The sequence below is a fragment of the Aplysia californica genome, unplaced genomic scaffold (assembly GCF_000002075.1).
Source record: "Aplysia californica isolate F4 #8 unplaced genomic scaffold, AplCal3.0 scaffold00415, whole genome shotgun sequence".
NCBI lineage: Eukaryota > Metazoa > Mollusca > Gastropoda > Aplysiida > Aplysiidae > Aplysia > Aplysia californica.
The window spans coordinates 139,827-157,410 of record NW_004797685.1 but is presented as its reverse complement, the minus strand read 5'-3'; the positions used below and the strand labels follow the sequence as shown (position 1 = coordinate 157,410).

The 17,584-nt window shown below is 38.3% G+C and overlaps 2 protein-coding genes across 2 annotated transcripts; both read left to right on the top strand.

The window, feature by feature from the left end:
• The first annotated feature begins 406 nt into the window (after positions 1 to 406).
• On the top strand, positions 407 to 4,835 carry LOC101859033. The gene is made up of 2 exons (XM_013085864.1): positions 407 to 653; positions 3,923 to 4,835. The coding sequence occupies exons 1-2, from the start codon at positions 407 to 409 to the stop codon at positions 4,741 to 4,743; spliced, it is 1,068 nt and encodes a 355-aa protein (XP_012941318.1). The 3' UTR covers positions 4,744 to 4,835.
• An 11,853-nt stretch (positions 4,836 to 16,688) lies between these two features.
• LOC118478201 lies at positions 16,689 to 17,253 on the top strand. Its single transcript, XM_035971311.1, has one exon. It carries the CDS (start codon positions 16,823 to 16,825, stop codon positions 17,129 to 17,131), a length of 309 nt encoding a protein of 102 aa, XP_035827204.1. The 5' UTR covers positions 16,689 to 16,822; the 3' UTR covers positions 17,132 to 17,253.
• The last annotated feature ends 331 nt before the right edge of the window (positions 17,254 to 17,584 follow it).

Genomic DNA, 17,584 nt, shown 5'->3' with positions numbered 1-17,584 from the left:
AACTCATAATACAGTTGTTGAGCTGGAATCAGCGCTCTACAAATGCTATCTATTATAATCGACTTTCAGCATTGACGTTCATTATAACTGAACAAGTCCAATTCACTTCAAACGGGATTAATAGCCTATCGTTTGGAAAATAACTATGTGACATAAAATATATCATTATAACAATTTAAGCATCTTGTCATACAACGTTAATGGTATAATCGACATCTTAAGCAAAATTAACCTGTTGAGCGTATTGCTCAGTGATCACAAAGAAAGAACGAAGTTATTAGATAGTTCTTTGCCTTTTATTAAGTCTTGGTTTTCTGTGAACTGAGCGTTTAAATCACAGTCTCTCTTTGTAATCGGAGAGGAGCTTAGCGCAAAAGTAACCATCGTTGCGTTTCTTCAAGCCAGAATGTCGTTTTCAAACCTGTGGGTCAATAATTTGACTGACTCTCGCGACGACAGCGTGCCTATAACGACGTCGCCTTCTCCTTCACATTATGACATCATGAGCGACGAGCAGTGGTACATTGTCCAAGTGGTCAACGGGGTCGTCCTCTGTGGTCTCGTTAGTCTGTTCGGCGTGGTCTCCAACATCATCAACATCGTGGTGTTTGCCAAGCAAGGCTTTCAAGACAGCATGAACATCAGCCTCATGGGTGAGACGGAAATAATAAAATCTACAGCTACTTGAGGGTGCAATGGCGGAGCGGTTAGTGCGCTCGTCTCTTAAGCGGAAAATCTAGGTTCGAGCCTTGGTTATTTTAGCCCCCTCCTGCCTACCCAGCAGTGATGGGTACCTGACTTCGAGTTGTTGAAGTAAAAGCGACCTGGAACGGAGCTGGCCACCCTACAACAATATTATGCCGAAGGCCCAGGAAGTAGTCTCACTAACAAAGCAATCCCTAATGTCCAGATCGGATGCGGGAATAACTTTACTTTTTACTTTTACAAGTACATACACATGTACTTACAACTGCTGTATGGTCAAAAATGAGAAGAGAATTCACTGGCAATCAATGGTCCTTCTCCTTCGTGCCAAATGTTTCCCATCACATCTTTTGTGACAAAATTATACAAATATATTATATAGACAGCTAATTTGGTTCGGTTACGATAAAGTGCAGCAGATGCGTTCAACGCTGTACGCCTACTATTAAATCTGCTTCCAAATCCATGTACATTTGACACAATATGGTCTCACCCACTGGGTTGTGTGCAAGATTCTTGTAAGATACATACAATAACAGATTGCTCTTTTTGAATATCTCGCTAAAATCGTCTGGGGTCCCGATTTGACTCTTCAGATTTTCTTTGCTACTCCATATAAAGGCCTCCAAGGCATTGAAATTTTATTCAAAATAGAATTTTGTCGGTATTTTGTCTGTAGTGGTGGGAATGCAATTTCGTTTGTCAAAGAATTACTTATCACTCTCCACATTTTGCGCCATAACTTGTATCAATTTGTCTTAACAGATCAATATTTTTGTAAACACCTGTCGGCTGTATTCTAGAACATTCTTTTTTATAAATAAAAATCCAAGTAGGTATTTTAAAAGATTTACAGCTGGGGCGAAATCGTTCTTGAAAGCAAGATTGTCATTTTTTTTCTAATTGCGATATTATGCATATTGAACACATGTTTAGAGAACTTTTACAGCAAAAATGTGTTCACTATAAAAATAATTTCTTGTAACAAAATTTGCCACAAAAAAGTGTCTTTGGTGAGCTGTGTCGTAAGCTATATGGGTGTGCAAAATGTGTGTAAGAAGTGGGAAATGCTGTGAACAAGTTTACGGAAATTTATATTTTATAAAAATTCAAGAAGGAAAGTTTTTAAAATCTAGACTCAATCATTGTGGAAAAATATAATTAAGTTAAGACAAAGTGATGCATAAAACAAGCATAGAAAAGCCTTTAAAAATCGTTGTTGTCTAGGCACTTTCCATTGTTCATCTTCTGACAACAACGTTTTCCCTCTCTTTTTTGTTTTGAAGGGTTTTGAAGCAAAATAGGTGTTCTATTGAAAAAGTCAACAAAAATAATGTAATGGTATGTAATTGTATATACCTTACGCCTTCATCCAGACAGTTTAGATCATTTAGGAGGCGGGCCGCTTTTGCCCTGCCTGTCGAGGTCAATCCGGTTAAGACGGATACAACTTCCAAGCAAGAAGACAAAGATTCTTGTTTGTTTTGTAAGAGTTTTACGACGCTCGCAACTGCGTGCATGAAACACAAGTAGGTTGCATTCACAGCAGTTAACAGCACGGCCTGATTTTTGTCAATATTTCGATTAAAAATTTAAAAAATGAGGAAAAATCTTAGTTTTAAAATAACATACAAAAATATCATAATAACGGTATTTACAGTTTATTGTTAAAGCCAATGGCCTTTATAAAATCAAGAATTCTGTTGGGAACAATGACGGAGAATATATCTTCTGATTTTGTGCATTTAAAATACTTCCTTCGGGTCTCTGTAAACTCTGAATATTCTGTTAAAATGTGTCTAATGGTGAAATCTGTGTCACATTCGACACAGAACGGTTTCTCATCTCCATGAAGAGGTATTTATGTGTCAGGGAGGTGAGTCCATATGGTAAGTGTTTTACGGCACTCGCAACTGCATAAGGCCACATAAGCGCGCAGAACAGATTAAACTTAGATGGACCTTTGTTTCTAGATATTGTTGTAACGGAGAGTTAAGGTATAGGGTTATCGTTGATTGTGAAAAAACCCAGAATACATGTTAATATGCAAAGGCGAAAAGATCAAACAAGTTCTACAGTTTAAATGTCTAGGATATTCAATTGCATATATTATATAATGCCAAATGTTTCAGTGAAACAAAACAAAGAATAGCCAGGGTAAAGATATGTTCAATTAAATGAGCCCAGTCATAAAGATATAAACATATCAACGATTACCAAAACAAATTTTATGAAATGCTATGTATACTCAACCTTTCTGTATGGCTGTGCATGCTGGACAAACACGAAAGTCAGTGGAAAAAAATAGAAGCAACAATAGAAATGTGGTTTTTTAGGAGACTGCTGAGAACTTGGAGTTGGGAGATATCAAGTAAGGCAGTACTTTAAGAAGCCTATGTGGGCTCCTCGCTGATTAATAAAATCAGGAAAAGGGAAATGCAGTTTTAGGACACTTGAATAGATATAAATCTAAAGGCCTTAAACGCTTACATCTCACTGGCAACATTGAGAGCAAACGGGGTCGGGGTAGACCCAGAACAACCTACTTGGAGAGCCTAAACAGATGGGTGACTTGGAAAGATCAGGATAAGGTAGCTTTTGTTTTGAAAACATCCGAGCAAGGGAATGAATGGAGAGCCCCGATCGTCGATGTCTGTCCCAAATGATGATGGTGATTTACTGGATTTAAAAAAAATGGAAATGTTATTCTAGCTTGGCTTGGCTCTTTTCATGTCAGAGGGTTTCCACAGCCATGTTACCCAACTTGTAAGGGAAAAGAAAGTGGTGACAAAAACAATTAGGAAAAAGTAACATTTCAGAAAAGATAACTTGAATGGACATAAAGGCCGTGAACATTTAGCTCTCACTGGAAAAATTGAAGGAAAACAAGGCAGGAATAGACTCAGAGCAACCTATTTCTGAGATCCTAGACAGACGGGTGACGAGGAAAGACCAGGACAATGTAGCTTTTTTGAAAACATTCGACCAACGGAATGAATGGAGAAGCATTATCGTCCATGTCTGTTGCAGATCTAGCACTTGATGATAAGGTACTAAAGAAGAAAACCGAAATTTTATTCTAGCTTGATGTAACTCTTTTCATATCAGAGGGTTTCCACAGCCATGTCCCCAAACATGCAAGGGAAGGGGTGGTTTGGGGGGGGGGGGATAAATAAATAAAATCATTTTCCACTCCGTAAACTGTTTATCATTTCAGGGCTCGCTGTGTCTGACCTGTGCTCCCTGGTGACAACGATATGGCTAAGCATCTGCGTGAACCCACTGTTTTACCTCTCTGAGCTGCCCTTTGACCCCAGAGATATTATGTACCTTACAGGATCAATGCCCCGTTACCTCTTTGTCAAAATTGCCACTTTTATCACCGCCTTTATCACCTTCGAGCGATGTTTGTGTATCGCTGCCCCTCTGAAGGTGAAGATGGTCATCACACCGGTAAGAACAAAGATGATCATTATCTCCATCTACATCACCATGTCCATTTTGCTTATTCCCTTCTGCCTTGGACACAGACTTGAATGGGTTTTCGATTTCACCTTGAATGCTACTGTATTAAAAACCACCTTCACGGCCGAGAGAGAAATGCTAGAAGCCATTACGTATCTCACCCAAGGCGTATTTACTACGACGCTTTCTTTCGTCTTCGTCATCTGCTGTACCATCGTGCTTGTCGTCAAACTCAATAGTAAAACAAAATGGCGGCAGGCCACTGCAGCCAAAGGTGACCGAGCAGCGGAAGGAGTTGGGGTCAAGGATCAAAAGGTTGTCAAAATGGTGACCTTCATTGCTGTCATTTTCATCGTCAGCGCCGTACCTCCGACGCTCCTGTTTTTCTATATGCTGTTTGACACAAATTTCCGTATTGATGGTGCCTATCCCAATCTCTATTCTACAATATGGTGTTTATCATTCCTAACAGAAACTGTCAACTCCAGCGTGAACATATTTGTGTATTTGAAAATGAGTTCAAAATACCGAGCAGTCTTTATAAAAACATTTTTGAACAAGCAGGAAAAATAGCTGCTTTTCACCTGGAGAGGAAAAATGTCTTTTTAATGATGAGAGAAGAAATAAATTGAGATGAGATAAGACAATTTATATGTTTATTGTCCTGATACTGGCATATTGTGTGTGTTGTGTTTCACTACACGCATGCACACATACAAACACGCACATACACACACACACACACACACACACACACACACACACACACACACACACACACACACACACACACTCTCTCTCTCTCTCTCTCTCTCTCTCTGTCTCTCTCTCTCTCACTCACTCACTCACATACACAATTGAACGCAGAAAAAACACACACAAAGACACATACACCAGAGCTGGCACCATGAACATCAGCACTGAGATGCGCATTGGCGACATTTACTGTCTTCTGTCTTCTTTTTTTCCTCCTTCTTTCATCTTTCCCGGAGGTGACAGTCAGCTATCCCATCAAAAGGGGTTGCCATTCCCCCCTTCTGATGGGATGCCACTCGTATACCACTAGCTCTCTGACGTTGAGTGGCATCTTTTGTCCATCTACCTCTCTTTCCAATCTGACGACTGAAGGTCCGGTCAAGTAAAAAATAAACCCCGAACCCTCACAACGTGAGGCACCCTGTTGACGGAAGGGTGCGACCCGTACGACCGGAGAAGAGGATCCTGGTGGCTGATATGTGGCTTCCTTCACCAACACGCCTCTTTGGCCCTGGATTCGATCTAGACGGTCGTTGTAGTGGCCTACTATACTCAATCGGTTATGACTGGTTCGTAACACTGGTTTTTAGTCAATCGTGGTTAGAAGGAAGGCTTTCTTGACGTCTGATTGGCAGTATACCTTCAGGGTAGCCCTGACACCAGCTGTGGACTTCCGAGCGGTGTCCTCTTGTTGGACGCGGTGATGGATGGGGAGCCCTTGGAGATGAACAAATGTCATAAAACCAATGGATGACAAACACACGCCCCCTCCCCCACACACGCACACACACACACACACACACACACACACGCACACACACGCACACACACACTCTGCTCTGTAATTTTTGTGTCTTTTTCGTATCTTGTGGATGGATTGTGGCTCTTCAAGTTGGCATACAGAATAAATAAGAAACCTTTGTGCTTTTTGTTTTATTTCTATCAGTGCTTGATCGCAAATTATCAACTATTTGCAAGAAATATATTTCGTTATGGAAGTTTTATCCTTCGCTTTGGCCATTTTCAACATTTATGGTTTTGTGGAAAGCCGTGTTCACCACTCAACCCCACCACGTTTTTAATGCTAATAGCTATGCCAACATTTTTCTGAATAATGGAAGTGAAAACTGTCAGTTTGTGAGTCCGGTGTGTGTTGTGAGTCCCTGTGCGGGATCTACACAGGTGTCCTACACTAGAAACCAGTAATTGTCTGTAAACAAAAAGACATATGTGAGGCAGCGTGGTGGAATCAGGCTCTCGTCAATTTTTGGGCATATAGAGTTATTGGTACCATCTTAAAGCTTGTTCACTTGTCTTTATTTGGATGAAAACAAATATCTATTTATCTTGAATACAAGTCGAGATATTTACGAAAGAAGAAGGTGGAGGTCACCTGTTTTCAGAGGTAAAATTAGTGAGAAAATGCCTGCCACAGATTAGTTATTTCCTTAGCTTAAGAGTACGTGGTAACTGAAAATTTACATTTTTTATGCCTTTATCAACGTTTTTCTGAAAAATCCACACAGAAATGAGTTCTTCCGTGGGCATGAAAGGTGTTGAGTCAAAAAACAAAAATTTGATAAAAATTCACAAACCTGCGGAAAAATGCAAGTTTTTTCACATTGATTATTTTGACGAGAGCCTGATTCCACCACGCTGCATCACATATGACATTTCATATGAAACGGCCGTTTACTTGTCTCAGATTGGCATTGAAATATCTAAAGACTCAGCCAGCAAAGTTAAGAAATACAAGAGGGGGAAACGAGGAGGTAGAAGAAAACAAAGACCAATCATTGTTGTCACAGGGAATAAGTGTGTTAGTTTAAATGAACCTCGAAACGTCATTACTCCAGAGAATTTAATTGCCGTTGACACAAAAAAACACCTTAACTGACTTGTTAAGTAATCTTAAAATTACTCTACTGAACACACCGTCAACCTAAAAAAAGACCGTTTTACTCAATGATTTAATACTTGAGTCTAACTCCGATATCGTACTTTTTACGGAGTCATGGTAGCGGAACGTCGGAGATGAAATCATTATAGCCGGCCTAACTCCACCGGGATACAAGTCCATCTCCGTCCCAAGAAATGGTCGTGGGGGAGGGATATGCGTAATTTATAGAGGATCTCTAAACATCACTCCACTGAAAATGCCCTCCTTTAAAACGTTCGAATGTTGTGAGATCAGTCTACATATCGAAGGGTGTCCCGTCATTTTTGTCTGTGTCTATCGACCACCTCCCAGCAGGAAAAACAAACTGAAAATTAAAGATTTCATTACTGAATTCCAGGATTTACTAGACCTGCATACCACCAAGAAGACACAGCCTATAATTTTAAGGGACTTTAATTTACATTTTGAAGATACCTTAGACACTAATGTCAAATCTATCAAATCTATTCTAGAGACTCGTGGTCTCTAAGAACTCATTGATGTCCCCACTTACATAAAAAAAAACACACATTAGATAGGGTGGTTACTGACAGTGTCAATACAATCGGTGAAATTCAAGTAAAGAACAAATGCTTTTCTGATCACTACGTGGTGTCCTTTGAAATAACTCGTATAGGGAAGCCCAAACTGAGACACCGCAAAATAACAACCCTAAAAACGGACATTGATAATGAAAAGTTTGGAGCGGACATTCGCCAGCTTCTGAAATTCATACACGGTTCAACCTCCGAGAAGGTAGACATTTTCAACTCCAAGATGTGTCAACTACTAAACAAACATATACCAGTCAAATCCAGAACAGTGTTTTATCGACCTTCTGCCCCGTGGAAGACTTTGGAAATTAAACAATCTAAAATGGAACGTAGACGAGCTGAAAGACAGTGGAGGTCAACCAAGCTGAAAATTCATGAGGACATTTATAGACACTGTAAAAACAAAGTGAAATCGTTAATAACATCTGCCAAATTCATGTATTATAACAGAACAATTAATGAATGTACCACCTCTAAAGCTTTATTTTGTACAACAAATCAGCTGTCTGGGAAGAAAGATCAGGCCAGCAACAAGTTTCCCACGAATGTACCTAAAAGTGACCTTCCTGATGTTTTTGGTCATTACTTTAGAGAAAAGATATCCACGATTAGGAAAACAATTGACAAGACTCCCCATAAACTACCTTGTTTTGAAACATTCTCTGGGGTAATCTTTAATGAATTTTTACGTGTAACACAAGAAGATGTAAGATCAATCATAATGTCATCACCCCATAAAACATGTAGTCTTGATCCCATTCCAACACCACTGCTCATCACGCATCTTGATAGTGTCATTGAAGTTATAACTTCCATCATTAATGAGTCTCTTCAGTCTGGAGTAGTACCATCACTATTTAAGCATGCTTTAGTTATTCCCGTTCTCAAATAATCTCATCTTTTCCCGGAGGAGCTCAAGAATTTTAGACCTGTCCCCAGCCTTCCCTTTTTATAAAATAAAAATCATGGAGAAAGTTGTTTTGGTTCAATTGAAGAATCGTTTAAAAGAAAACAATTTATATTAATTAAATCAATCTGCTTATCAGCAAGTTCATAACACAATAACTGCGCTATTGAAATTATATAACGACCTCTAGTGTGAGGCGGATGAGAACAAAATATCAATTCTTTCTCTCCTTGATCTTAGTGCTGCCTTTGACACTATAGATCACACTATTCTTATTGAACGATGGTTCAACACGTTTGGCCTGCCTGGCAGGGTTCTTGACTGGTTCAGGTCCTACCTGATGGGCCGTACACAATCTGTGGTTGTGCACGACTCTCTTTCGTCAATTTTTAAACTAGACTTTGGAGAGCCTCGAGGTTTAGTATTGGGTCAGTCTTGTATGCGTTATATACACAGCCGATTGGAGCTGAGATCAGAAAGCACAATATGAATTATCACATGTACGCAGACGACACACAGAGTTATATAAATCTGTTCCACCTTCAGATGTTAAAACCTTGCTTACCACCATGGGTCCGTGCATTGATGATGTATAAAAATGGATAATTGATAATAAGCTCCAGCTTAATGAAAATAAAACCGAATTTTTTTATGTAACCCAAAGAAAAGCCATCTCCCAATTGACATTGATCATATTTGTACTGAAAATGAAAAACTGTATTTTACTGATAAAGCAAAACATCTGAGAGTGTATTTTGATTCAAAATTGTCAATGGAACATCATATCGATTATTTATGTACCATTTTATTTTGTGAATTGCATACAATTGGTCATATGTCTATGTTTTTGAAAGAACACTTGTTGAAAACGCTCGTGTCATCTTTCTTGTTTTCACGCCTCGATTATTACAATGCTTTACTAGCCAACTTACCAAATACCACTCTTCACAAGTTTTAACGTTTTCAAAATCATGCTGCTAGGTTTGTACTAAAGAAAAAGAAGAGGGATCACATTACTCCCATGTTAAGAACGTTGCATTGGCTTCCCGTGTCAGCTAGAATGTCATATAAAATTGCAATATTAGGTCATAAATGTGTCAATAACAAAGTTCCTTCATACCTTAGTGATCTCATCCAGATTTATGTTCCATCTAGATCACTAAGATCAGGCGATCCTAATCTTTTAAGAGTTCTTAGAAAAGGGGGTAAAAAATTAGCTGAAAGATCGTTTGCCCACCTTGCTCTATCAGTTTGGAACTCTCTTCCTCAACCTTTGAGACATACAAAATCTGAGATTTTTTAAAATCTTTAAAGACACATTAATTAATGACATCATTTTCATGTCAGTAGATTCATGTTCAGTACAATGTTATGTAAAGGATTATGTATCCATTTATGTATTTTGTGAATTGCATTGTGTATATTATTTTATTATGTATGTGTATGTGCTCATTTCGTAACGATGTGTTAGCGCGTGTGATAAACAAGTAGATGTGTGTGTGTGTGTGTGTGTGTGTGAGTGTGTGTGTGTGTGTGTGTGTGTGTGTGTGTGTGTGTGTGTGTGTGTGTGTGTGTGTCTGCGTGTGTGTGTCGCGTGCGTGAATATTGTTCGTTCATGCATTTATGTAAAGCGCCTAGAGATGTGTCTTCACGGGAGTGGGCGTTATAGGAATGATCTTCATTATTATTATTATTATTATTATTATTATTATTATTATTATTATTATTATTATTATTATTATTATTATCATTATTATTACACCTTTTCATATTATACAAAAAGTATAGCGAAAGAGTGCGCACGTCAAGTGAAACAAGTGGTATGAACTATACTGTGTGGAGACGTGGTGGAATCAAGCGTTCGTGCATTTATGTAAAGCGCCTAGAGTTTTTTTGGAGCCTAAGAGCTATTGAGATAATCTTTAGGCTTGTCCATTTGCCTTGCTTTTGATTTGAAAAGTACACATTTATCTTAAATGGAAGCGGAGGTATTTACGATTTTAAAAAGTGTGGGTAGTCTGGTGCCAGAAAAAAAATTGATGAGAAAATGGCCGTCATAGTTTGGTGATTTCCAAAGCTTGAGTGTCCGTGAAAACTGAAACTTCATATTTTTTGTACTTTTGATCAACATTTTTCAGTGAATTCCAAACAGAAACGAGTTTTTAAATGGGTATTAAAGGCGGTGAGGCTAAAGATAATGATTCTTTTTAAATTTCCCAAAGAGCGGAAAATGCCAATTTCTTCGATTTCATTATGTTGACGAGAGCCTGATTTCATAATTATGACCCACATAATTCACAATTGCTTCGGTGTGCAATGTGAACATTGAAGGGAAAGAATGCGCGTGGAACATGGATAAAGGGTGTGCAAAATAGGAAAAGGACACGCCGCGGAGAACACCCGGAAATAGACGAAGACCACAGGGGAAGAACGACTGTAGTCACAAACATTGTGAGGGTGCCAATTTTAAAAGCATGAGGACTCACAACTTCATAGTTGTTTGACTGGTGGTTTATTGCTAAGTGTTGTTGAATGGGGAATCTAACAACAATAATCAACCAGCAGTTGAAAAGAAACACAGTTATGAGTCAAGAAGCATTCGAAACTGGTTCCTTCTCATTTTCACTATTTGACTACAGTCGTTTTTTGCCTGTAGTCTTCAGACAAGTTGCGGAGGACGGACACGCTTCGGAGACCTCATCATTATCCGGTGCCTTGCCGACTGGCGTGGGTGATCATGTACCTCCACTTCACTATGTCTTGCGTTGCAGCAATGGTGTCTATTGTTCTTGCTGCTCCCAGCCATGTTGTCATCTTGTCCAGTATCCTTTCTCTCTGTCTGCCTCTGCCTCTCTTCCCATCAAACTTGCCTGTTGTTACAATATTCTCCAATGCTCGGAGAACTACATATTACATATTACACTACTGTGTAGTAGAGATTTAGAGCAGAGCCAAACAATATGGCCCTTTTTCAGACATGCCATCAGAGTCGTAATTTTAAGTAAGGTACAGCTATTTCGTCCAAATAGAGAGCACAAGTGGTTCGTTTCTCTTTAAAGAATATAACGTATTATACTGCAGTAAGAGAGAGTGTGCAAGTAAAAAAATGAAAGACTATGTTAATGAGTTAAACAACTTTAATAGATTTTGAGAAAGGGCAATGTGAACTTAAACAAAGGCTTGTTTTTTGTGACTCTTTATGAAACACATTGAAACATCAAAAATGTATACATGTACAATGGTACTTTTTGTCGATTTTTTCCTCAGCATTTGATAAAAATTCAACCGCATATTGCCATGAAAAACTTCTGAGTCTTAGAGTTAGTCATTATAGCGAAGCATAGGTCCTGGAATTTTTGACTTGCAGACCACAGTTATAATATGTTAAGCTGAACAGCAAAAATCTGACACAATCTTTTGTAACACCGGCGGTCCTCAAGGATGCGTTTTGTCACCAGTTTTGTATACAATAATATACCAACGATCATAGACGTAAGTATGAAACAACACGCTTAAATAAGTTCACAGATGACTCCATTATTATTGGATTAATAAAATTCGATGGAAAATAATATCTCAAAGAAATATGTACCTCTAGTCGCGTGATCCAACCGCCTAAGTGACAAGGGACAAATTTTACGCGAGGAAAAAACCCCTGAGTTATTTCTGTAAGCTCATACCTATAAATCTGACTTTCAGATATTTAATAAAAAAATTATTTCTTACAAAAATTACGGGACACAGTGGTGTAGACGAAATCTGCCTTAAATCTGCGTGATTCAACAGCCTAACTGCAGTATGACGACGTCCTGGAGTTTGAATCACGTTAATCTACGCCACTCGGCGAGCACCGATAGTCACTTAGGCGTCTGAATTATCGACAAAAGCAAATTATAATCGTTCATTTTAAGAGTAATTATAAAGCATTCCATTTTCATTTCAGTTATTTCTGAGCAAATAGAATATAATTTCAAAAAATTAAGCGAGTAATATTTGAAGTAAGAAAGATAGTTAAAGTTTGTTGCTTGAAAACAGAAGGTATATACTACATGTAATTTGAAATTAATTAAATATTCTTCCTAATTTTCATTGTCTTTATATGTAAAGATATTAATGCTTAAAACCAACAAAATAAGTTATAAACACATTCTTTCAAGTAATTGTGTGCTAATATTTACATTTTAAAGGTATTCAATCATTTACTTTCAGGTTACGCCGTCATGGGGCGTTCACAGTAAAAATTTCACGACACACCTTCATACCACCTCATTCTATTCTTGTCCTTATTTTTACACACACAACTCCCCCTGACCCGTTCAGAAACTGACGGTAGACGTAGGAACTGTCCAAGTATAATTTACAAACAATAAAGAAAAATGTGAGTGTTACTGTTGCTTACATAGAAAAATAATCTTGGTTCATTGACAGGTAGCGTCTGGGATTATCATAAAAATAATCATGCTTTAATTATGAGTTTATTAATGAGTTGATTTGATTGCTTAATATTCCGGTGATCCAAACACAATGTGGTTGGGTGTTTTGGGGCAGAACTTTTTTTTGGCCTCCTGGAGTAGGTAACAAAGACCATTCATCTTAACGATCAATTTGTACTGGATGTTTTTGTTCAATGTGTATCAAAGGCAACGAACGTTTGTGACAACTGGGTCGATTTTGTTTCAGCCAGATCAGGTCTGAATGGCCAAGAAATCGAATATAAAAGGGGGGGGGGGGGGGAGTACACTGTCTTGCTTTCTTAAAAGCTGTCAAGATTATCTATGAGAACATAGATCAGACCTTTTTTCACTGAGCTTTCGATTATACGGTACGTGGGTGCTGTCCACTTCCATTTGCATTTGTTCTTTTCCAAGGCAATTGTGTTCAACAGTTTTGTTCTATCTAGTACAAATGTCGCGGATTGCATATGCCAAGATTTGTTGTCAGTAGGCTCCTCCAGAAAGTTACTGACACAAGAATTCATTGGCAATCAATGGTCCTTCTCCTGTGGGTTCAACGCTGTACTAACAAATCTGCTTTGAAGCCCAAACACACTGGATATAATCTGGTCCCATCCACAGGGTTTTGTGCACGCTTCTTTTAGATTCTTTCTCCTACCCTGCATACATCACATTGATAGTTCCGAGATACATGCAACAACAGGTTGCTCTTTTGAATATCTAGATCTAGCCTAGCTAAAGTCGTCTGGGACAATGTGTTCCGATTTGACTCTTCACAATATCTTTGCTACTACATATAAAGGCCTTCAAAGCTTTAAAATTTTATTCCAGATAGAATTTTGCCTGTATTATGTTTGTAGTAGTGGGAATGCAATTTCGTCAAGTTTGTCAAAGAATTACTTATCTCAAAAATGCTTGTTCTCTTCTGTTCTCTGGTAATATGACAATCGTAGAGCTCCCATCTCCAAGTCATATAAACTGTCTTTTGCAACAGTCACGAATTACCACTGTGTAATGGCAGATGTATACAAACTTATTGTTTTGGATTCAAGTAGCATGTCACCGGAGATTTGTTTCAAGTAGGAGTGTAAAGCTGGAGAGTTGAAGTTGAAGGCCTGTTGAAGAGAGATTCTTCTTTGTGAATGTGTTAATTAGCTGCTTTTTTCCGAGTGACACGTTAAATTATAATCTTCCCGGCAGCGGTTAACCGATCAACTGTTCAAAAATGATACATACATGCAACACGCAGCAAAGAGCACTAAAAATGCCAAATGTCACTATTTACTAATGATTGTATCGAATGTGAAATAAGCGAGCCTTTGTTGTCAATCATAGACTTTTAAGAAGTCCATTCGTCAGTAGCTTTTGCCACAATTTACCGACTGGGGTCGAGTCTGTATTAACATATTCTTTGATGTCATCTCTCCCTTTCTCAACTCCGCTACCGAACTTAGTGATAGATTACGCAAACTGCCTTGACAAACTCTTCAGGCTGTCGATAGGGTTCGATCTGAGTCAAAGTTAATAAAGGCGGCAATTTGTTTTGATTTTACAATCTAGTCCGTTTTGACAAAAGCCACAGTCGTGTGGGTCAGTCCGCCCAAGCGACAGGTGAACACCTCAACAAGCCGCTGAATCTGCGTGATTCAAACCGCCTATTCCCCGCTGGCTGCAAAACTGGCACATGGGCAATTGAATCACGTGGAAATTGGAGAATGGTGTGATATAGGCGATTGATATACTGAAGGAATACACCCTTTGTAGTTTGCAGTAATCCTCCAAATTGGGGATTTAAAAATTAGGTTTATTAAAGGACTTACGTGGTTGAATCACGCTGCTAGCAGTAGTTTTTTAAAATGGAGCAATTTAAATTTTCTAAAGTTGAATCTTTCAAAAATAAAAGAAGAGACTTTCGACTTAAGAAGAGGAAAACCAACAATCCCAACTCTCGTAATTCAAACAAGAAACAATTGAAAGTACTTTGTCATAATATCTTGGTCTCACAATCGACAACAAATTTACATGGCAAAATTACGTGAACAAGCTCGTTAAAAATATAAATCAGAGGCTGCACTTTCTGAGAAAACTCAGGTCCTTCTATCTGAATCCATCCATCCTTCAGATATTGTGCACCTCCACAATAGAAGCTTTGATAAATTTTGGTATTTCTAGCTATGGTTGCACACCACAAAAATAAACAAGTTGATCAAAATGGCATAAAGAACAATTGGTAGAGACCTAAGTAACTTTGTACTTTCACACACGACAAACTTTCTTAAAAAGGCGGAAATAATGCTAAATGACGATATAGCCACCCACTGACATTTCAATTATTTACTCGCAGTAAAGGATATATTTCCCAGAAAACAATGGCAGGCAGATATAGAAATTCATTTGAACCAACTCCGATCAGGTTACTGAGCACACAGTGTTACACATGTCACAAACACACACACACACACACACACACACACACACACACACACACACACACACTCTCTCTCTCTCTCTCTCTCTCACACACACATACACACACACACACACATACACACACAGTCGGAGAGAGGGAGGGACAGAGAGACACAGATATATAGATATATATATATAGATATATATAGATATATATATATATATATATATATATATATATATATATATATACAGAGAGAGAGAGAGAGAGAGAGAGAGAGAGAGAGAGAGAGAGAGAGAGAGAGAGAGAGAGAGAGAGAGAGAGAGAGAGAGAGAGAGAGAGAGAGAGAATGTTTTATGGAGCGGGGTTGTTTCAGCACGTGGGACATGTATTTACTAATGTCCTGTCTTGTTGTGAATATGTGTGAGTACACCTTATCTTGGTATCAACCGCTGCCATTGTAAACGACCAAGGCAAATTTCTCCCTGTGTGATGAGTAGAGTCTAAAGATTGTCATTGTCAAATAGTACCTCTTTTACAAAAACTGTTAATTTTTGTTATTTTGCGCCATTTCAACACCCGTCTGAATGCGGTTGAGTACACACAGTATCGATGTATCGTAAAGCCACATTAAACATTCAAAATAGAAAAGTCCAACATAGTGAAACAAACTCCCGCAAATTTAGCGCGCGAAAGACTGTTCACACGATTGGAAATATTATAGTCAGACAAATAATTATTTATAATGATAAAGTGAGCTCAAATCGACGATCTAACGTGCGCTGTGTCTGTCATAGTGACTGCGGGTCGACTTATACGGGGTGCCCAGGTCGATCGCCCGACTCAGTCGCCTGAAACTGAAAACAAACACGTTTGTTTTTCAGGCGACTGAGTCGGTCGATCCCATCCGTAATGAGCACCATGTATTATTCTACTTATCGACAAAAGATTTAACACGTCCGTCTGCAGGTTTCTGAAGATCAACTCATTATATTTTTTAGGTGCATTCGAAAAAAACAAAACAGTTATGATAGATAATAAGCGCACGGAGACGCAGCCAGACGAAACAAAACGTTGAATCTGATAAACAAAGGCATTTCAATTACCTCTTTTGAGGGCCGATATTGTCAGTAAGATAACTGGGACAATCAAATCTTTACAATTCAGTGCTGAATGTTAACTAGAATAATTAACATAATTTGGTAATTATAAATAGATTGGGAAGCTCATAGAGCTTGCTTTTTGAGCGAGAATTAGCAATGTGCAAATGCTATCTATTATTACAGACTTTCAGCACTGACGTTCAGTATAACTAGACGAATCCAATTAAAATAAAAGGGATAAAAAGACAGTTTGAAAAATAATTATGTAACATAAATTATATAATTATAACAATTAATGCCTCTTGTTATACAACGTTAATGGTATAATCGACATCTTAATCAAAATTAGCTGCTATAATGTTAGAGCGTAATACAGGAACACAAAGAGAGAACGATGCTACACGATGGTTCTTTGTCTTTGATTAAGTCTTGGTTTCCTGAGTACTGAGAGCATAAATCACAGTCTCTGTCTGTAATCGGGGAGGAGCTTAGCGCAAAAGTAACAATCGTTGCGTCTCTCCTATCCAGAATGTCGTTCACAAACCTGTGGGTAAACAATTCGACTGACTCTCGCGACGACAGCCTGCCTATAACGACGTCGCCTTCTCCTTCACATTATGACATCGTAAGCGACGAGCAGTGGTACATTGTCCAAGTGGTCAACGGAGTGGTCCTCTGTGGTCTCGTCAGTCTTTTCGGCGTGGCTTCTAACATCATCAACATCGTGGTGTTTGCCAAGCAAGGCTTTCAAGACAGCATGAACATCAGCCTCATGGGTGAGATGGAAATAATCAAATCTACAGTTACTTACAACTATAGTGTGGTCAAAAATTCGTGAAGCAACTCGTTGTCAAATATTTCCTAAATTATCAAACATAGATTCGCCAGCTTTTGCACGATTACTTGAATCAATTCGTCTTAACAGATCAATATTTTTGTAAACACCTGTTAGCTGTATTCTAGAAACTTTCTTTTTTAATTAAATTCTAATAAAAAATCCAAGCAGGTGGTTTCTACATATTTTTAAATGTTTACTGCTTGGGCAATATCGTTTTTAAAAGCGTGTCTTTTCATTTTTTTTTCTTCTAATCCCTACATTATGCTCATTGAACACAAGTTTTAAGAACTTTTAGAGCTAACAGGTGCTCAATATAAAATTATTTTCTTGTAACAAATTTTGCCACTAAAAATGTGTCAATAATGAGCTGTGACGTAAACTATATGTGAGGCAGCGTGGTGGAATCAGGCTCTCGTCAAAATAATCAAAGTGAAGAAACTTACATTTTTCCGC